A 22,823-nucleotide genomic window follows, 5' to 3' on the forward strand; every position below is an offset into this window, starting at 1 on the left:
GCTGGAAAATAAAGAAATTAACTACCAGTGTAGGTGCACTGTTGATGCTTTCAGCATTTTTACAATTGTCATGGTGATCATGTATATGTGCTCATTTAAAGAGACTAGCTTAAATTCTTCATTAGAGTTACCTCTCAATACTTTGATGCTGATCTTTAAGTTAAAATGTATGCATTTCTAGTATTTCCACAAAAATAAAAACAAATGTTTTAGGTGTAATGTGTGGTGGATGGTGATCCAAAGATTTTCAATAATTCAATCCCTTAACTATGCTTTGTTGCATGTTTATAATTACAGGACCGCAACAGTTTTACCCTAAGACTTGAAGACACTGAGAATTGGCTATATGAAGATGGGGAAGACCAGCCAAAGCAAGTGTATATAGATAAATTAACTGAACTTAAGGCAAGTGTCCTCTAACAATGATGCATGCTTTTTTTTTTAATACTGCAACATATTATAGGAACACTTCCTGCAGCTAGTCTGTTAATTGTATACATTTTGTAGCCCTTGACACAGATTCCCTTTTTGTAAAGCATCTATTTGTTAATTTGGCTATTAGGGGTAGTTTGCGCTTGGGGTCCATAGCTTTTTTTCCCTCATAAGTTATCCACATCAAATTTGAGTCTTATTTTTTTTCCAACAATGGGGGATTCTAAAGGTATCCAGGATTTGTGGATTCCCCCTGGAGGGGACCGAGAAATAGAGGAACAATAGCTAAATTTTGAGTTTTGGGTAACAATAGGCATAAAGTGCTCTGCAGAAGTGTCTGGCGTTTCTTTTTTTTTTTCCCCAAAAAAATGGCATGCTCCCTATCCCGAGGCAGATGCATCGGTAACACCCGTGGCCAGTGCCTACAATTGATAAAAGGACTTCAATAGACCAAGGTACTTCTGTTACCCATCAGCTCTACTCTCCTGCAGTGTACTGAGAAATCATGATGGAATCTGCCAGATATCCCTGATCCTAAAACCACTGCTTACAGAGGCACCAGTGGAGGGTCCTTCTGTGCCATCATGCATGCATGACCAGGAGGATGCAAGAAGGCAATAGACAGAGCAGGCAATATACTGTCATGACAGGAATCACAGCTCCTGCCTGAAAAATCTCAATTCTAATAAACTCCTAACTGCAGATTGCTCACCTTGTGAATATTCCCTAGGTCTCGGACTGGATCAGGATACTTAAAAGCAGTACTCCTGTGCCAAGTGCAAAGTGAATCCGCATATATGTGCCACACATGCGCATTGCCTACAGATGCAGATCCGGAGCTACTCCTCAGTCTTCTCCTGAATCCAAAGGCCACAAGTGACCTCAAGGCACAGCCCTACATATCCAAACATGGAAAGACTTCATACCGTGAGTTGTCTAAGTCGAAAAGGTCTCATTCATGCTCCGAATGTAAGCATGCGTGGGTGGGTGCTTATATACATCTACGCTTATTACTTTAGTAGTTGGGAGAACACCTGTGCCGCACCACCTGTCTGCACTCAAGAGTATGCATTTAAGTTTCTGGTTAACTCTTATACATGGGGAATGTTCACTAAGTGAAGAATCTGCAGTTAGTGTCCACCAAAAAGTGTATTGCGAAAGGTAAGTAACTTGTTCATCATAGTTCTGGATGTCCCAGATCCTCAGTGGAAGAGGGAAAGCCTGTAGTTTGGCTATGTCCAGGACCGGCCCTAGGAGCAGGAGGCTGTGAAAAGGGCTCCAGTTGAGATTTGAAGACATTGACCGGAAACCTGAAGTCAAACAGAATTGCTGAGGATCTCTGCTAGTGGAGTCACACAATGTGAAGTGAACCAGCTACTGATCCAGTTACAGGAATAACTCGCAATTCCAGACTTCCTGTAATGGGCCGCAACTACTACTTTCACCATGGAGAAGGCTCAAGCTGCATAAGTTAACCCAAGTGGAAGCACAGCAAATAGGTAATGAGTGTAACCAACCACAAATCTTAGGAGCTTCCTGAGGGACTGCAGGATCCGTATATGACAATTAACATTCTGCAAATAGAGGGACACCTCCCTGTCCTCTGCATCCAGTACCAACAAGACCTGAGTCGGGGTCAGCATCATGACATTTTCCTTACAATTCAACCAGTTCAAGATCTTGAGATCTAGGATTTTGCAAGGACTGCTGTCCTTGGGAACCAGAAGGTACAGAAAGTAGCAGCCATATCCAATTTCCAGCTAATTATACTGTTCCCTTCGGCAACAGGACTGCCACCTCCTGCTGCAGGATCCATTGACGGTCCTCAGATGTAAGGGAGTGCTGGGCAGGTTATTGGGGGCTTGCTGATTTATAAAAAGTGTTTCCACAATCTGATCGACCCACTGATCTGAAGAAAAGGCCTTCCAGGCCTGTGGAAAAGCAGGCACCCGTTCTCCCACTGGTAACAAATACTCATTCACAGACAAATTACTACAGCTTCCTTGGTGGTGCAGATATCTTAACCTAGCAGGTGTGCTTTTCACTCCTGCCTTTATAGTGCCTGATGATGGGGTTGGACTGCTGCAGACCAGCCTGGGTCAACTGATGCTACTTGGCCTGAAATCCTATGCCAAAAGGCCTCTGCTACGGCAAGGGACTATTTCTGGAAGCTTGAAGCCCTAGAGATCTGGTTGCTCCTTTGATCTCTCTGAAACGATCAATTGCTCCCTGCGCGTTCTGGCCAAAGTCTCACCATTGAATGGCATATCCATCAGTGTGTTCTGATGGATACTTCTACCTGCAGATTCCTCACCTTTGAATATTCCCAGGTTTTAGACGGGTCAAGAAACTTCTGCAATAGCTGTCCAGTGCCAGTAGAGGTTTCAGGCTCCGTTATGATGTTGTGCAGTGTTGAGGTGACCTCCTATGTGGTATGTAGTGCCAGGAAGAGCACCCTGTTATCAATTCTGTTTTTCTCTGCACCTTTCGGCACATCCAGAGCTTCATCTCTCAAGAAGTCTGTAGAGAATTTTTCGTTTTCTCTCAGAATAAATTTCAGTGATAAAAATTAAATTGGCCCCATTAAAGAGATGTGGTTTCAAGCCCTATCATCAGTGCCTTGGTCAGATGTCCATCACATACCCGCACGACTACTGTCTCTGGAGTCTTTTGTCGAGATTGGACAGGTTGCGTGACTTCTGCCGGCAGATGTGCCCAAAGGCCATCAAGGAGTGTAGGGACAAACTTTTTTTTAAGGCTCGCTTTAAAGAATGTCATTTGGGGCACCACAGAACGAGGACAAGGTCTCAGTCGCTCACTCAGGGCAGCTCCAGGTTACCATTGAGGATCCTCCCATCCACCAAATCTTCCAAGGAGAAGAGGAGGCACAAGAAGAATAAGCATGCCTTCTTGAAGATTGAAATTAAGTTCAAATCTCCTCCTGCCCCATTTCTGGAGCCAGAGTTAGTGGAGATTTCCTGGGTGATGTTTCTAGCACCTCCTGAGCGGTCGCTGCTTTTTCCCCTCCCTCTTCCTACATCTATTCCAATGATGTCTGTGCCCAACTTACGAGAATATCCCTGGGAACTAATAAGTCAACCTTTCTGCAGGCCATGATAGACATACTTAAAAAGGTGGTTGTTCCCTCTGGAGCACCTTTGGGTCCTACAGAACTGTTCTCTAGCCCCTTTGGGATCAGCCTGATACCCCTGGTGCCATATGGATTCTATCGAGCATTGTCCCAGTCTTTTGGGCCCTTTCTTCACCCAATTTTGACATTCGTGTTGGTTGCCCCAATCCGAATTTACCCTACACCAATTCCAACCGCACGTCTGGCTTGGTGCCACAGCATGACATGTGCGCGAATGCTGCCACCTTTGGCAGCCTCAGAGGCACCCATCACCTGAACTCCTGTTGGCAGCGACTGTTCATTGCTGCTGGAGGAAGGACAGTTGGGCTCGTACCACACTATGGAAGCTGATTCAGATGTCCAGTCTCGAGGTGGTTACACTGGGCCATCTTCAGATTTGTTAGCCCTCCAACAGGCCAGTATCCTGGATACGTCCCCAGACATTTAAGGCAGCCAAGATCATCAACCTACTTTTTCCAGCAGCTGAGCACAGAGTCCATATCTTTACGGCTATCCTACAGGCAACACTGCTTTGTAAACTATGCTTCCTTTTGGTAAGGCTCTTGGTGATTCGTGAAAGGAACTCTAGGCAAAACCGTTCTCCTGCCCGGCGGTTAATAAGGAAATATACAAAGAATTCCTTACGGAATTATTCACACTAAATTCTCACAACTAGATCGGTCATAGAGGCAATGAAAGAATAACAACTGTATTCAAGGATGTATTCAAATTTCCATGCATCTTTTACTTGAAGAAATTCATTGAGCATCACATCCACATTTCATGAAAAGTATGTACACGTTGTATGCAATATACAGAAACACCAACACTGTAACTACCAAAACAATCCCTTACAATGCACCAGTTTGTTATGGGATTGGAGGTGGTATAAACACCCTTTTACCATCAAGTAATATGGTGAGTACAAGTAACAGCCCATATCTTTGCGTATACGGATATTGTACAATCTAAATTGGTGATGAGAGGGTATCCGTACCGTATTGTGAAGGGCCCATTGAAATGCGCCTGGTATAATAATCCTGAGGCCCTTTTACAGGTAAAAGAACATCAAGGGGCAGATCATATAAGGATTACCTGTGTGACTACCTTTGGAACAGAATATAACATGATCAAGAAGACCATACTGAAGAATTGGCATCTGATACACAAAGTGGATACACAGTGGGACAAACCACTATTTGCATTTAAACGCGGAAGAAATCTGAGAGATCTGGTCAGGGCATATAATGAATGTGAACACAATTCATTACAATATCTTTGGGTTTTAACACCTGTGGTGGATTACTATCCCTGTGGCCACTGTGCAGCTTGTGCTACCACATCAGTAGTAAAATCATGTATTCTCAATGATTAAGAATGGTTTTTAAAACATCCTCGAATTGCCTTTCAAAAAATGTGGTTTACTGCATTGAATGTCCTTGCTCATTGTATTACATAGGAAAAATTACACAAGTAAAAAAACGTATAATACAACATCAGTCACGCATACGTTGTAAAATAACTACTGCACCTCTTATTGAACATTATATGAGTATGACCCATGCACCGCATGAAATTAAATGGTTTGTACAAAAGGTTGTTAATGTTGATCGCCTGCTCACAATGAAGGATAACAAGTGGATCTGGTCAGCCAAGACTGTGGAAAAAGGACTCAATTTATTAGTTGAATGGCAGACCTTAGCTACTTCATAATTACGCAATGACAGTATTAAGTTAGCCTTCTGTCATGCACCACCATCTTCTGTAACCTCTTAGGTTGACGTGGTGGATTGTTCTTTGTGACGACGTTGTTGCTATATTTATTATGATTATTAAGTGTTTTGTTACCTTGTTACTCTTTTATAATTAAAAATGTTATCTCTGAGTGCTCCCATTTCAAAATGGCTGATTTTTCTGATCTCTATATCCTTATGACTATGATATGACATGCGCGGTTAATTTGAGTTGGTTTGTTAATTCTCCTACCGATGGTGACCATTTCTGGTGTTTTTGCCTACTTTTGAGGCATTACTTAGGCACACTCTGAGTGTTTATGCAATACGAGACACTCCAAGATGGCGGATGGATACGAGCTTCCGCATCACGTGACCTTGTGTATGTACGCGACTTGGGTTAATGTTCAGCGGAATAAGGCACAGTGTTTGCGGACCTCGTGGAGTAGTCGGACGCCGTTTGGATTAGATTTATTCAATTAGAAGTAAGTGATAACAGGTAGTTATTATGCAATGCTGGATGGGGGTTATCGGTTATTGTCCCGTATTGGGAGTTGAGACGGAGGCATTTTTTGTGGTTTACTAATCATTGGTGTGGCCATGTTTGTTTTTAGATGAGAGGTTATCTTGCGAATAGGGTAAGATGATGCTTTAATTTCTCACTATTCTTGGCACTTTCTATCATTAGTTTGGTATAAATGACCATAGGTTTTCTATTTTCTCTTGTCCTTAGCTATGATTTATTAGAATCCTTCGAAATCTCACAAAGTGAGTGAGACACCAGCAAGGTATTTTAATAAATTTGCTTTTGGAGCACTAGGGTGTTTGTATGTTTTCATATGGGCACTCGTGGTGTGCGTTTTTAACTTGGTTACACTTTTGCATGGTTTGGCTTGTCAGACACTGGTGTTTGGCTTCTTAAGAGCAGACAATATAATATGATACAAGTTGTATTGACTGGTTTGTTTTGTCAGTATCTACAGGAGTTTTCCTATGTGCAACGCTCTGTCCTGCAGATGGTCTTGCGGACCCATGTGGCCATGAAGACTGAAACATCGACAACACACCCTTAATGCCTATGAATATCCTGATTTAAATGTTGTGGCAATGTGTCTTGAATACTGAGAATTGAAAAGATATGGGCTGTTACTTGTACTGACCATATTACTTGATGGTAAAAGGGTGTTTAACCCCTTCGCTGCCAGGCCTTTCCCCCTCCTGTGCCACGCCCTTTTATGGCTATTTGGGGTAGTGCGCGCTGAGGCCCCTGTAACTTTTTGACCACATAAGGTATCCACGCCAAATTTGCGTCCTTTTCTTCCAACATCATGGGGTTTCTAAAGGTACTCGGGTTTGTGGATTCCCATGGAGGGGTCACAGAAATGAGCCAAAATACAGCAAAATTAAGTTTGGGGGGGGGGTGGGGGTAAATGGGAAAAACGGGCTGCAAATGAAAGCATCTGGGTTTTTCCCTGCAAATGTTATCAAAAAAGGGTTTGTGGGGCTGAAATCACAATTTTCCCAGCTTTTAGGGGATACCAGACTTTTGTCAGAAACCCAACATTTTTTACACAGTTTTGGCATTTTTCTGGGACATAGCCTATTTTTGCTATTTTTTGTGCTTTCGACCTCCTTCCAGTTAATGGTAGAAATGGGTACAAAAACAATAATGGATCCTGGAAAGCTATACATTTAAGAGAAGTAGACACAATTCTGAATTCAGCAAGGGGTCATTTGTGTAGATTCATCAAGGTTTCTTTATAGAAACGAACAGTTAAATATAGGATACATTGAAAATTTGTTGAAAAAAAAAAAAAAGCCTTTTGTGTCAACGTTTTCACCTGTAACTTCTTCTAATTATGACAACTCTTTGAAAGCAATATACTGTTACATCCGCTGGACATTAGTGGTTGTGGGGATATATAGGACTTGTAGGTTCACCAAGAACCCGACGAACCCAGAGCCAAAAACTGAGCAGCAACTTGCAATGGTTTTTTATTATGTACCGGGTATATAGTAATTATTCTGTAAAAAGGAGTACATGGAAAAATCGGTATGAAAGACACCTATGTATTTCTGAAATGGGAACAAAATATAGAGTTTAGAAACAGTAGATATTTGCACATTTCCGTAATTGGGAATACTCATACTAGCATGAGAATTATCAGTCATTTTTTAGAATGACTTCTTTTTTACACAATGTCTTTCATTTGGAAGGCAGAAATGCTTCGACAGTCAATAGGTAATAACAGTTCCTTTACAAATCTGAATTACATTAAGTCTCCCGGTAAAAATGGTACCTCACTTGTATGGGTAGGCATTGTGCCCACGACAGGAAATGGCTCATAACCCAATGTGAACACACCACATTTTCACAATGCAAAATTACCCTTTTTTAGCAAAGTGCCTAGCTGTAGCTTTTTAACCCTAGCTCTGCCGGCACCTCGGGAAACCTAGCAAACCTATACATTTTTTAAAACTAGACACCGAGGGGAATCCAGGATTGGGTGACTTGACTGCCTCCCACCAGGTTCTGTTACCCAGAATCCCTTGCAAACCTAAAAAATTGCCAAAAAACCCACATTTTCCCCATATTTCTGTGGTGGAAAGTTCTGGAATCTGCGTGGATCCACAAATTTCCACCCACCCCGTGTTCCCCAAAGTCTTCCGAGAAAAATGGTACCTCACTTGTGTGGGTCGGCCTAGTGCCCGCGACAGGAAACGGCGCAAAACGCAACGTGGACACACCTCAATTTCGCTGTGAAAAATGACCCTTTTTTGGCAAAGTGCCTAGCTGTAGATTTTGAACCCTAACTCTGCCGGCACCTAGGGAAACCTACCAAACCTATACCTTTTTGAAAACTAGACACCCAGGGGATTCCAGGGAGGTATGGCTTGCGTGGATCCCCCAACGTTTCCTTACCCAGAATGCCCTGCAAACCTCAAATTTAGCTGAAAAAATCACCCTTTTCACACATTTTTGTGTGGGAAAGTTGTGGCATCACTGGGCTGACACAAATTTCCTACCACCCAGGGTTCCCCGGGTCTCCCGATAAAAAAAAAAAAAAAAAAACGGTGCCTCACTACGTTTAGGATCCTTGCCTGTTGAGGCGCACTACGTTTTGGACCCTTGCCTGTTGCGGGAACAGGGATCCACTGGGGAGGGGTAGCATTGGAAAGGGGAGATTCTCCCCTTTCCAACAATACCTCTCCCGTCTTTTTACGTGCTCAGGGGGCTGAGATAGCCCCCTGAGCACGTAGAACGTGAAACTGAAATGAGCCTCTTGGCTCATTTCAGTTTCAGTGTAATGACGTCGGCGCGACGTGCGTGCTGATCGTCATTACACGGAAAGCAGGGGGGGGGGGGGGGGGGCCTCGGGAGCTGAGGAAGCTCTTCCCCAGCTCCCGAGGCTATTTTGAATTGAAGGGTATCCCTCTTGTGCCCGCACCAGAGGGATTTCCCAGGGAATACCTCATGACGAGCTGGACTAGTCATGGGCACACGAGAACTGTGTGCCATGACGAGTCCAGCTCGTCATGGACATTCAAGGGGTTAAACTACCTCCAATAACCGTAACAAACTAGTGCATCGTAAGGGATTGTTTTGGTAGTTAGTGTAGCTGTTTGAGTTCTGTGTATTGCATACAACGTGTATATACTTTTCATGAAATGTGGATGTGATGCTCAATGAATTACTTCAAGTAAAAAATTAATGGAAATTTGAATACATCCTTCAATACAGTTATTCTTTCATTACCTGCATCACATCTGTGACCGATATAATTGTGAGAATTTAGTGTGAATAATTCCTCAAGGAATTCTTTGTATATGTACTTGACTTTACCCAATTCCTTGGGGATAATTGGGTTGCCCTATTTTGTTAATAAACGGTGGTTAATAAGGGCATTGCTTGCTGATACAAACCAGCAGTGGGTGATTGGCATTCCTAACTGTTGATTCTCTTTAGGGGATTGCCATGTATAGTCCTAAGCACTGAATAGTCCTGCCGACGTACGGAGACCCAGAGCACTTTTTCACAATATATATATATTCTTGCGTGTAGATGTTTCTTTCTTCAGGAAGGCCTGCAGAATCATTAACAAAGAAACTTAGGGGGGAAGCTGCTGAGAGATTGCGTGAGATCCACAGGGTTAATTTAGAAAGTGCGTTGGCTGTGGTTGACCACGGTATGACCACATTCTCATCTAGATTTTATTCACTGGGCAACATAGTGTCTTCAGCAATTGACAAAATAAAGCAAGACATGTCTATTTTACAACATGGACGTTTCACAACATGGGCAGTCACAATTACGGTCCATCATAATACTGAGCTGAATGTTACAAACATTACGTTCTGGCCATGTGTTCCATGGCGTTGCATGAACAGTACTAGTCCGTTTTATGAATATTATATAACAGATAGTAATGGCACACAGAGATGTAAAATATACCATGTTGCACATTGAAAAATTAGACCAATTACTTTTCACCGTGGCTGAGATACCATCCACAGACTGTATAATCCATGGTTACATCACCCTACTGGTCACGACTTTCTGATTGTCTCTAATACCAGCAGATAGGCAGATATAGCACTAGTGGAAGGTTATGTGCATGGTTATTGGGAATTACGTTTCAGGTTTAGATGCAGGAACGGGGACACATTCGTTTTTCTTGGTCGCTCCGACTGTGAAGATGCTTTAAGCGGGTCATTCGTTTTCAATAGCATTTCGCTGCATGAAATGCTTAGATAGTGAACTTGTCTTGTTGTCTGAAGGGTTCTCTTGCTGCCGCGATTCATCCAGTATTCAAACTGCTCTCAAATGGGAGCTATTTGATGCTGAATGATCAAGGTTGCTGCAGAACTGGAACCGGGCATCACTTATCTGGTGACTTAATTCCATAGTGACTTGTTGCACACAAGAACTGTTTCCACCTTCCTGCACTGTTTGGGGGACCAGTTCAATCTGGAATGTAGACAGCACTGCTTGTGCTGCGTAGCAGTGAGCGCATGGTACACTGCTTCGGCACACCTCTGCTTCAAGAACTGAATAGGCACTGGTTCTTACCCTTCATGCCTTTCTGGCTTGACTGCATACAACCTGTCTTCTGCTCTCTGCTTTGTAGCCACAAATGTGTCCTGGATATATGTCTCAGATTCCAATTTGTTGCGCCAACGAACATCGAAGTACTGATGGACCCCTTAAAGGCCCATGTGTCTTATTGTCCCCAGCGTATTCTATTAATAATGAATGCGTTCTTATAGCCACCCTGGGGTGCTTCAGCTCCTAGTGATGTGAACAGTGGCTCTGTCATGGAGTTAAAAATCGAGGCTATGCCTTTAAGGACCAAGGGGCCACCAGTATCCATATATATATATATATATATATATATATATATATATATATATATATATATATATATATATATATATATATATATATATATATATATATATACACACACACACACACACACACACACTTATCTTGTGGTAAAATTTCTCCGGGGTCCCCACACGTCAGCTGGACTATTCTGTGCTAATAGCTACAATAGAAATTCCTGTACGAGAGAACTGGGGTTACTGATAGGAAACTGTTCCTTTCTCACCATAGAGTCCCATAGTGCAGAACTTTTGCACACCCATCTTTCCCTATACATATTTCTGATAGGGGTTCAAAGTTCATGGAGGCTATAGGCAAAAAGACTGTTGTGGCTGACAGCTTATCCCTTCGCCCCATTATTGCCACCTGTTTTTTTTTTTTTTTAGATGTGCCCAAGCAACCAATATCCCTCCCCCCCAAACACATTGCAAGCACTAATTTGATGACTGCAATTCTGGAAATGAGAGCCCCAACTAGAACTTATTTTGCGATTTGGAGGATGCTGGTGATCTTGACATTCCACCAGAAATGGGTCTCTCTTACCCCTAATCATACTACTGTGGCTACAGAAGAATCTGCTTTCTTTGCTACAGGGATTCGGAGGGCAGAAGATTTCTTGAACTTCACCTTGCCCACCACAGAGGTCAAAACTAATGTCCTATCAGAGGTCCTTCACCTAGGCCAAACTAAAGAGGAACTGCTCATCACTTTCAATGAGGCCTAGACAAATGTACTGATGGGCACCTGAGTAAAGCCCAGATCTTTTCTCTGCTCCCTCGCTACCCCCAAACCCTTCAGCTCCTCATTACAGATGGCCAAGATGCAGTAAAATACTGCATCGTTTCGGTCTAGACACGACAGACTGTTTGGGTAGGTCATTCAGGACCAGCGTGCTTCTTCGACACTTGACATTGAAGACCTTCCTCCCATACATCAAGAGAAGGCTGGTTCAGGTGTTTACAAACAACACCACCAATATGTTATATAACAACAATCAAGGCAGAGTGGGATCGGGACCCTGTGCCAGAGGCCTTGCGCATCTAGCATTGGATGGAGTGCCAGGACATCTTCTTGGTCGTGCAGCATCTTGACGGGATCTCCGAATGCTCAATCAATTCGCCACCGCAGAAATCTTGCAATGTCAGCTCTTATGCGTGTTGGCGTTTCTAAAGATGCTGTTGTGCTGAGACGCTTTCCGTTTATAATGGAACCTGAGACTCCTTTCCACCAATCCCCACTCTTGCTCTGGGTTCTCAAGAAGATCAGGACCAACTAAGCCAGAGTCATCTTAGTGGCTCTGGACTGGACAAGAGTTTGGTATCTCAAACACCTGAGCATCTGTCCTCTGACCAATATGCCCCTTCGGGAGGACCTCCTTTTACAGCAGCAGAGTAGGGTGCTGTACCTGAATCTGTGCACACTCTACCTTCATGCAAGGAGCTTGAGCAGTGACAGTTGAATGCTTTGAATGATCTTCCTCCCAAGATTTGTGATGTTAACTTGGCAGCCAGGTGTGCGTCGACATGAACTGTATACACCTGTCTTTTGGAAACGTTTGTGATTGGAAGTTCTTCTCATCTCGTTGATCAACCTTCTGCCTCCTTGTCGGAAGTGGTGGTGTTTGTGATGTTAGCCGGACATAGCATTGCTCTTGGCTCTGTTAAAGGTTATCTTTCTGCCATCAACTTTTTTGCGGTTGTTGGATCAGCTCTCACTGTTTGTCACATGTTTGGACACTTTTCCTTAGGAGTTTGCAAAATTTGTTTCCTCCTACCCCCTTGCATCATGCCCCAATGAGATCTTAATTTGGTCCTGATATTTCTTATTGGCTCACCATTTGAGCCTCTACATAGCTGTGACTTCTAACTCCTTAGGTAGTCATCTTACTGACCATCTCAACGACCAGGATGGTCAGTGAGATTGAAGCTTCTTCAGTTAATCCTCTATACACCAGTTTCTACCTGGACGAGCGGGTTCTTTGTACTCGGGCCTCCTTCCTATTGAAGGTGGTAACTCTGTCCCATGTCGACCAGAACATAATTTTGCAGATATTTTCGCTCCACCCTATACGAAGAAAGTGGAGACGCTCCACTGATTGGACCTGGAACGAGCTTGGTTTTTACAATTTGATAGTCCCAAAGACTACCTGGTAGAAAATCAGCTCTTTATCGGTTTCTTAGGAGCAAAAAGGGCAGGGCTGTGCAGATAAGAACCATCTCTCAATGAACTGTACTTTACCTAGCTAGCGACATTCACAATGTGCTACTGCTTGGACATTCTGGTCTGTCGAGGCTGGCATTCTGTCTGTTCGGTCCTCCAGGTTCTCCAGTATTGAATGTTTCATGGAGTCTCATGCTTGAATCTTTCCCCATCGTTGAGGTGGGAGTCCCTCTGTAATTACAGCTAGTAGTATAAAGTCATTCAATTATGTCTATCATTATTGCATTTCCCTATAGTGTTGAGTAGCAATCCACATTTATTTGTACATGACCCAGGTTCAACCAGTCAGAGCAGTGCTCGCACTCTTTTAAACCGGAAAATGGCAAAATGTCAGATCTTACAGTCCTAGATCTATTGTTAAAGGGATTCTCTTTAGATATTTATAGACCAAATCCTTCAGTGCTTCATACAATTCATCTCATCAGTTGTATATAGCATCATTGCAGTTCTTTACTAGATCATTTAAACATTAGTATAAAAGTCTCCTTGTGTTTCAACACCAGAAGTGCTCAAACATTCTTGTTACGTCATGTGCTGACGTGCGTTTCTGTAAGGTTTAACTTAAAGCCAAAACCTTCCTTAGGGCACACTAGCTTGACTTGGTTTTAACATGAGTAGAGGGGGGAAAATTGAAACAAAGCAGCAATATTTTTATCAAATAATCCTAGAAAGATAAAAATATATGTATAACCAAAGATTCTCGATCCAAAACCAGATGCAAAATATATACAGTTAAACCAACGTACAACAGCATGCTTGATTGGCCACACCAAGAAGAATTAGAGTTGTACAGGTAGAGATGCGCTTCCCATGTGTCAAGTAGTAGGCTTGAAGTACAAACACCCTTGTGAGGTTTTCCAATAGATGGATAGTGAGCATAGTTTACCATACAGCTTGCAGTAGTTATGCTGTCTAAATAAAGCCGAACACCTGTTCAGAATACAGGAAGATAGATGACTTATAAGAGAAAATATTTGACATGTCACTACGTTCTGCGTTATGTACAAATCGTTGTGTATGAATGATCTGAAAGAAACACGTTAGTTAGATTCCTCACCTTAGAATATCCCCAGGCGTCAGACTGGATCCGGAAGATTTTTCGTCAGCAATACCCCTTGCGCGTCGCTAGGCGTCGTCTGCGGTTCCGCGTCCGTCGTCGGCATCGTGCGCCGGAATGACGTCGTCGGAGTACTTAGACGCCGCCCTCGCGCGCTGACGTCAGTTCTTCTTTTTTCCGCGCCAGTAAGCGCAGATCCGGGAGAGATACCCCTTTTAGTCTTTTTTTGACTAAATCTTTTTTGATCCTGTCAATCGACGTCTGGTGCCGGTAGGATGCCTGGGTTCAAGGCTTGCGATGATTGCCATCGACTGATGTCGGTGACCGATCACCACCGCCGGTGCCTTTACTGTTTAGGCCCCGACCACGACGCGGAGTCGTGCTCAGATTGCCAGGCCCTGACTTCGAAGGCTAGGCAGGAGCGGTCCCGCAAGCTTCTCGAGCTTCGCCACTCGGCTCCGCGTCGTGCGCGATCCCGGTCCAGGAGGAGGTCCAAGGATCGCTCGCGGAGCCGCAGCAGACGCCACCATCGATCGTCGGGCTCCAAGTCGTCGGGTAAGTCCAAACACTCTAAGAAGTCCAAGAGACGGCATCGCTCTTTGGACTCCCCTCGCCGGTCGCGCGACTCGGCCGAGGGTCCGGGTGGTTACACCCCCGCGGCTCCGTCGGAGCCGCGGGGGTGGTTACACCCCCGCGGCTCCGTCGGAGCCGCAGGCGCCGCGCAAGTCCCCATATCCACCGGTCCCTGGGACTGACGCGACGCCGGCGGAGGTCAGTGCCTTCCTCTCAGCCATGAGGAGGCTGGCCCCTCCTACGACGCCCGCTGGCGCGCCTTCGGGCCCCGCGGACTCGACTGGGCGACCTTGCGGGCCGGCGGCTCCGGCCCTGGCGCCGTCGGAGACTCCGGTCCCGACGCCGCGGGGCCCATGCCTGGGCCCACGTCGACGCCGGTTGACCTAGTCACGCCTCCTCCGCTGGCGCCGACGCCTGAACCACCGACTCCGACGCCACCGGTGCCCCCGACGCCGGCGGCGCCGCCGGCACCGGATGGCGTCGAACCCCAGTTTAGCCCTGTTCCGGATCCGACGCCGTTGCGGCGTCGACCGACGCCGCGTCCGGCGCCGCTTGAGCCTCATCAGCTCTACCGTCCGGCTCCGATCCTTCCTCCTGCGTATCAGGAATCGGATGACGGGGGCGACTGGGAGGGGTATGAAGACCCTATGGCTGTTCAGTCGCAGCTTTCACAGGACTGGGCAGAGGAACTGGGGGAGGCCAGTGGGCTGGACACCTCGCCGGACACTGGATTCACTTCTCCTCCGACTGTGGCTTCGGAGGAGGGTGCAGCATTTTCTGTGGTGCTGCGCAAGGCGGCCGCGGCCCTTGGGCTTGAGCTGCCTGCCGTGGCTGTGAGGACTAACATCCTCACTGAGGTGCTTCAAATGGCCGCAAGCTCCACTGAGCCTCTGTTGCCGTTCAATGAGGCCCTCACTGACGTTCTCCAGGGCACCTGGTCCAAGCCCTCCACAGTCCCTCCTGTGGATAGGAATGTTGCCAGGCGCCACCGCCCTGCTCCGGGCGACCCCAGTTTCCTGTCCCAACACCCCACCCCCGAGAGTCTGGTTATCCAGGCCTCTACCTCCCAATCCTCCTTTCCGACCGCCCCGCCGGACCGGGATTCCAAGAGACTCGAGCAGTTTGGCAAGAAACTGTTCTCGTCCCTTAGTTTGGGCCTGCGGTCTTTGAACACCGCATGTCTCTTGGGCCGTTATTCCCACTCCCTGTGGGATGCGGTGGAGGACGTGCTGCCCCTGTGTCCGGAGGAGGACCAGACACGTCTTCCCAGGCTTTGGCCGATGGGAGGGATGCAGCACGACACGCCATACGATGTGGGCTTGACACGACGGACTCGCTAGGTAGGGCGATTTCCACCACGGTGGCGCTTCGACGTCACGCCTGGATGCGGTCCACGTCATTTTCCTGGGATGTCCAGAACACCCTCATGGACATGTCTTTTGATGGCACTCGCCTGTTTGGTGAGAAGGCGGACCGTGCGCTGAACCGCTTTAAGGACTCCCGGGCTACGGCCAAGTCCTTGGGCCTCTCGGCTCCGCGGGCGCACACCTCCGCTTTTCGCCCCTTTCGTGGCCAAGGAAGGGGTGCCTCCTCACGTCCGCCTAGCCACCAGCCGCAGACCCAACCTGCGCGCGGACGTGGTTTCCGCCGAGGCGGTTCCGGAGGACGACGCGGTCAGCCCACATCCACCCCGGCAGCATCCGCCTCAAAGCCTTCCTAGTCCGAGCTTTCAGGCCCATTCCACGCCAGTGGGCGGCAGAGTTCGCCATCACCTGCTCCACTGGCGGTCCATCACATCGGACAGGTGGGTGCTGCAAATCGTCCGAAGGGGCTACTCCCTCCCCTTCGAGACGACCCCTCCAGCCATGCCACCGCAGCACCACCGTATCTCGGGGGATCATTTGAATCTTCTCCACGAGGAAGTTTCGGCCCTCTTGGCCAAGGGGGCCGTCGAGCGCGTTCCGAGCCCAGAAGTAGGTCGTGGGTGTTATTCCCACTACTTTCTGGTTCCCAAGAAGGGCAAAGGGGGCCTACGCCCTATCTTGGACCTCGAACGTCAATGCCTTCCTCCGGAAGGAAAGGTTCAAGATGTTAACTTTGGCTCAGGTTCTAGCTGCCCTAGACCCCGGAGACTGGATGGTAGCGTTGGACTTGCAGAACGCATATTTCCACATCCCCGTCCTGCCGGCCCACCGGCGTTACCTGCGGTTCACGGTGGGCCACGAGCACTTTCAGTTTACCGTGCTCCCCTTCGGCCTCACCAGTGCCCCTCGGGTGTTCACGAAAGTGATGGCGGTGGTCGCAGCTCATCTGCGCAGATCAGGGGTTCCAGTCTTCCCCTATCTCGACGACTGGTTGTTGAAGGCGGGCTCGCCCCAGACAGTCGTCTCCCACCTCCAGACTACGGCGGATCTCCTGCATTTGCTGGGATTTTCCATCAACGTGCCGAAGTCACATCTGAGTCCCTCTCAGAAGCTCCTCTTCATCGGAGCGGTTCTCGATTCGGCGCAGTTCCGGGTCCATCCACCGGAACAGCGGGTCCGGGATATACAGGCCCTGATTCCCATCTTTCGGCCTCTATCCTGGGTTTCGGTCAGGCTAGTGTTGCGGCTTCTGGGGCTGATGGCCTCCTGCATCCTACTAGTGCATCACGCCAGGTGGCGCATGCGGGCTCTGCAGTGGGACCTGAAGTTTCAGTGGGCCCAGCATCACGGCAACCTGTCCGACCATGTCTTGATCTCGGAGGGCACTGCACAGCAGTTGCAGTGGTGGCTCACGGACCGCGAGTGGGTCAAGGGCAAGAGCCTCTCCCTTCCCCAACCGGAGCATGTCGTAGTGACGGATGCGTCCCTCCTGGGATGGGGTGGCCATATGGGAGAGGCGGAGATCAGAGGCCTCTGGTCTCCGGCGGAGTCTCGTCTCCACATCAACCTGTTGGAGTTGAGAGCGATCCGACTTGCACTGAAAGCCTTCCTTCCCTCTGTCAGGGGAAGTGTCGTGCAGGTGTTCACGGACAACACCACCGCCATGTGGTATTGCAACAAACAGGGCGGGGTGGGGTCGTGGACCCTTGGTCAGGAGGCTCTGCACCTCTGGACATGGCTGGAACACCAGGGCGTCACCCTAGTGGTTCAACATCTTGCGGGCTCTCTGAACGCCAGAGCAGACGAACTCAGCCGCCGGTGCATGATGGATCACGAATGGCGTCTGAACTCCGAAGTGGCGCAAGGTCTCTTTCAGCAGTGGGGAGAGCCTTGGTTAGATCTATTCGCCACCGCAGAGAACGCGCAATGTCAGCAGTTCTGCGCGTTGGAGTTTCCAAGGCGGCACTCGCTAGGCGACGCTTTTCGTCACGAGTGGAGTTGCGGTCTGTTGTACGCCTTTCCGCCTATACCACTTCTGCCCAGAATGCTGAAGAAGATCAGGCACGACCGGGCCCAAGTCATCTTGGTGGCTCCGGATTGGGCACGAAGGTACTGGTATCCCGAGCTACTCAGTATGCTGACCGATCCTCCGATACGTCTGCCCCTTCGGGAGGATCTTCTGTCGCAGCAGCAGGGGACGGTCCTCCACCCGAACCTGTCCAGCCTCCACCTCCATGCGTGGAGATTGAGCGGCGGCAGTTGATGCCATTCGACTTGCCTCCTGAAGTCTGTGATATCATTCTGGCAGCCAGGCGTCCCTCCACAAAGACGGTATACGCCTGCCGGTGGAACAAATTTGTGGCATGGTGCACAGCAAAGGCTGTGGATCCCCTTTCCGCCCCTCTTTCTGAGGTTCTCCTCTTTCTTCTTTCTTTGGCCCGGCAGGGCTCTGCCCTGGGCACCCTGAAAGGTTATCTTGCTGCCATCTCTGCCTTCTTGCGGCTTCCTGATCAGCCTTCTCTTTTCAAGTCCCCTGTTGTTGCACGCTTTCTAAAAGGCATTACTCACACGTTCCCTCCTGTCCCTTTTGTAACGCCTCAGTGGGACTTGAATCTTGTGCTCACATTTCTCATGTGTGCTCCCTTTGAGCCTCTTCATAATTGTCCTCTTCGTCTGCTGACGCTTAAGACTGCTTTTCTGGTAGCCATCACCTCGGCTAGACGGGTGAGTGAGCTCCAGGCTTCATCTTCAAAGCCTCCCTTTCTCTCCGTTCATCCAGACAAGGTTGTCCTTCGACCTCGTCCCTCCTTTCTTCCGAAAGTGGTGACTCCATTTCATCTTGGGCAGTCTGTCACCTTGCCCACCTTCTTTCCGCCTCCGCATCCTTCCAAAGAGGAAGAGAGGCTCCACCGTCTGGACCCAAAACGTGCGCTCTCCTTTTATTTGGACCGCACAAAGCAGTGGACGACCAACTTTTCGTTGGATACGTGGGTGCTAAGAAGGGGAAAGCTGTGCACAAACGGACCATCTCTCGGTGGGTCGTTTTGTGCATCAAAATTTGCTATTCATTGGCGAAAAAGGACCCTCCTGTTGGGCTGCGCGCCCATTCTACTCGGGACACAGCGGCTACTACTGCTTTGGGACGAGGAGTCCCTTTGCAGGACATCTGTCAGGCGGCAACATGGGCTTCGCTACACACGTTTGCTAGACATTATTGCCTTGACAGCCAAGTCCGGAGGGATGGCTTCTTCGGCCGTTCTGTCCTCCAGGACTTTCTGGTGTGATCTTGGTTCGCAGACCCACCACCGGGGATGGTATTGCTTGGGTATCTATTCTAAGGTGAGGAATCTAACTAACGTGTTTCTTTCAGATGAACCAGTTACTTAGCTTCGGTAACGATGTATCTGTAAGAAACGTTAGTTAGATTCCTCACCGACCCACCCATCCTCCCCGTTCTGCGAACTGACATCTAGGGTTAAGGTTATCCTTTTCAGGCCCCTAGATTTTATTTTTGGCACCAGTGTCGGTCTTTGCATGGCTCTGCGTTCCTGGCGCGGAAAGCTATGTACAAGAACTGACGTCAGCACGCGAGGGCGGCGTCTAAGTACTCCGACGTCATTCCGGCGCACGACGCCGACGACAGACGCGGAACCGCAGACTACGCCTAGCGACGCGCAAGGGGTATTGCTGAAGAAAAATCTTCCGGATCCAGTCTGACGCCTGGGGATATTCTAAGGTGAGGAATCTAACTAACTAATGTTTCTTACAGATACATCGTTACCGAAGGTAAGTAACTTGTTCTTTAACAGAAATTGGAATCCTAGGTCTGAATTAGAGAAGAAAAAAAAAGTTTAGGAGGGTCAAATGGCTCGAATACTCACATATCCTCTCTTTGCAGAGGACAGAGAAGGGAACCAGTCAAATATTATTGGGAGTGCTCAAAGAAAAACACTCTGCCACATCAACATCCTATTGATGATAAAGCAAAAAAAAAACAAATATAATTAAGATTGAGCAAAACATAGCTATACTTTCCTCAGATGGTGGCAAGAGTAAGTGAAATAGCTGGAGGAGTTATTGTTTTCTAGGGAGGTGATCGAAGATTGCATCAACTTGGACAGTGCGCTGTCTATCCCCTGGCTTCGATGTGTGAGGGAAAGGCTCTTTGAGATGGGTTTGGGAGAGTACTTTGACAATCCGAGTATTCACACAAACGCCAAGGCCATTATAAAAGAGGCGCATTATCTCTGGGCAACCGCAGACCACATGCAATCTTAGACGACAGGTTCCACTTGCTCATTCCTTGCCAAACAGCAATTTTTTTAACTTTTACTATTAATGTACAGATACCATATTTTTTAACCAGACTCCGTCTAGGCACTTTCTACTGGCATTCCCAAAACAAGCTGGGTGGGCCGACAATCTCATTCCTTGTCCTTGTGACAACATGGCAACCCAAGCTGCACTTTATTTTGCTCCCTCTATAAAGAACCAAGGGGAACATTTTTAGCACCACTTTTAAGGGAAATCCGGCCTTGTACATATGTTGACGGGTTCCAATATTTGCAATCATTGGCCTCTCCTGCTATCTGTATTGCTGTTTCAAATGATATCAAAGTTGCAATGGCCATTAGGAAGCGTTATGAGCAATAGCTAACTAATAGGAAGGTTACCATTTTTATTGTGTAATTTTAATCATCACAAAATTTTATGGTTGATATTTTTAATCTGTTTTTATCAATAAGAATATGTAAATTTTAACTTGTAATGTGTGTTTGTCAAACTTGTGTCGTCTTTGCACCGAATAAAGTTATTTTGACTTGAAGTGAAATAGCTACCTCCGAATAGGGACCAACTTTTTCCTATTCCAATGATTAGACTTTGCCCTGGGTGAATAGTAGAATCTCCATGTATCTAGGTACTACTTCATGTTTCATAATAAAGGAGACACCTATAGATCGAGAAACAGAAGTTATACGCTCTGTAGGTAAATGGCTAGAGCTATTCTTAAGTCACATGGTCACGCCCCGGGTAGGGAAACCATTCCTCTAGGTCCCCACAAAAATTAGAATGTGCCACGATTAGGACTCGAGGTAACATCTGCTGATGCCAAATAGGGGCAGATCACGAGTGACCATTACTGGAGTCTGAACGCAGGGGTATTAAATATCCAAACCCTGCGTAGACTCGCCCATGACAAAAGGGAGAGTAAACTCTATAAACTGCCCCACCTGTATTCCGATTTAGCAACTACGAGGACCACTAAAAAAACATAATCCAGTAGAGCAATGATTGGTGACTCATTGCATACGATCACTGGACTGCCGGCATCAGTGTCACGGCAGGAAACGCCAATACGAGTCAGGTAAAGGCGAATTGCCATCCGATCACGTGATCGGAACACAGGGATAAAGTTGGACACTAGAGCTTAACATTGCAGTGACGGAACGTGGAAGAAAACGTCCGTCCCCCCCTCCGCCCCCCCCCCTTGAAGGAATTGAGTAAAAATGAAAACTGGAATAAAGAGAAGAGAACCCTACACAGTGAAGAAAAAATCTTTTTTGCAATCGGAAGCAGAATGAATATATCCCAATAATCATAGAATGGTATCTAAAATTCTGGCTAAAAAGAGGGAAAATCAAAACAAGAATTTATACCATAAATAACAGAAGAATGGGGGCCAATAATGAAAATCCACTCAGACAATGGATACTGGTGCAAAGACTCTAAGATAAATTCCTCAAATGGTAGAGAGCTAAGATGTATAAAAAGGGGGCAGTAATATATAGTTGTATCTTACAGAGCAGCAATCGTGGGGCTCCAGGAAAGTGAGCCTAAATCTGGAGAACGAAGGGAGGTATATAGCGGAAACCCCAATGTCAAAAAGAAAAGCCAGTGGTCTACAAAACATTCTCCCATGGTTTCATTTTGTTGAGACCTTTTTGTTGTGTGTCCACAAGCCAAAGCCAAAACCCTTCCCTTCTTTTGCGGTATTTCATGTTTTCTCTGCTGCTCAGTGGTATTATTTTTTCAAGTATAGTCCATCTAAGTTCCTTGTCAGTATGTCCCTGTTCCAATCAGTGTTGAACAATAGGAGCAGTAGTTTTCTGCTTGCGGATATTAGACTTGTGTTCTCCTATACGAAGTCTGAATCCTCTCCCTGTTACTCCCACATAGGGATGTCCACATGAACATAAGTCACTGTAAACTGAATTAGTGGTGCTGCAGTTACTCATAGTGCTTAAATCAATTATTTTGTTGCCAATTTTTATTTGGCTTGTTATCAGAGCGTTCTCACAACTCTGACATGTGCTACACCTGTGATTGCCTTTGACCAGGTGTGCGCCAGTGATGCATTTCTGGCAGAATAGATTTTTCGTCTTCGGTCTTGCTCTGACTAATAAGTACCTGTTTCGCCTAAATGCAAATACAGGTTTGGGTAATTTAGGATCGTTTTCATTGATGTTTAATAGATACCACTGTGAATCAACTTGGCCTGTCCGATTTTCTGATCTAGATTGGTATGGCGCGTGACACAAACCAAATTCTCCAGTATTGGGGTGTCTTTCATAGATTCACATGCTTGACTATTCCCCGTCGTCGAATTGGGAGTCCCACGGTACATAACAAAGCAATGTAGCAATAACATAAGCCTATTAGGCCTACAGGAAAGAAAAAAACCATAGAGTTTTCATGGATAGACAACTTGCCACTTCTATAACATATCCCTGTCGTTTTGTTCTAGGTCAAATCCAGCCAATCAGACGTCCGCACCCTCTAGAACCCTCTCCACAGAGACTCAGGCTCTCAGATTTTCTACCGCACGTCGTGTGAAGGGAGTCTCCCTGAGCTTGCTCAGTTTTTTTCATCTCATATTTCACAGAAGATTAAGTCTAGGATGTCTTCAACCAAGAAATCCCTCTTCAGA

At 46.8% G+C, this 22,823-nt stretch overlaps 1 protein-coding gene across 1 annotated transcript in view; it reads left to right on the top strand.

The window, feature by feature from the left end:
- The window catches only part of HSPA4 (heat shock protein family A (Hsp70) member 4), a 481,472-nt gene that overhangs the window by 318,590 nt on the left and 140,059 nt on the right, over nt 1-22,823 (top strand). The window contains exon 16 of the mRNA XM_085618072.1: nt 298-405. Coding sequence (XP_085474198.1) covers nt 298-405 — 108 coding nt within the window. The remainder of the gene's footprint in view (nt 1-297; nt 406-22,823) is intronic.

Source organism: Triturus cristatus, chromosome 7, assembly GCF_964204655.1.
Source record: "Triturus cristatus chromosome 7, aTriCri1.1, whole genome shotgun sequence".
NCBI lineage: Eukaryota > Metazoa > Chordata > Amphibia > Caudata > Salamandridae > Triturus > Triturus cristatus.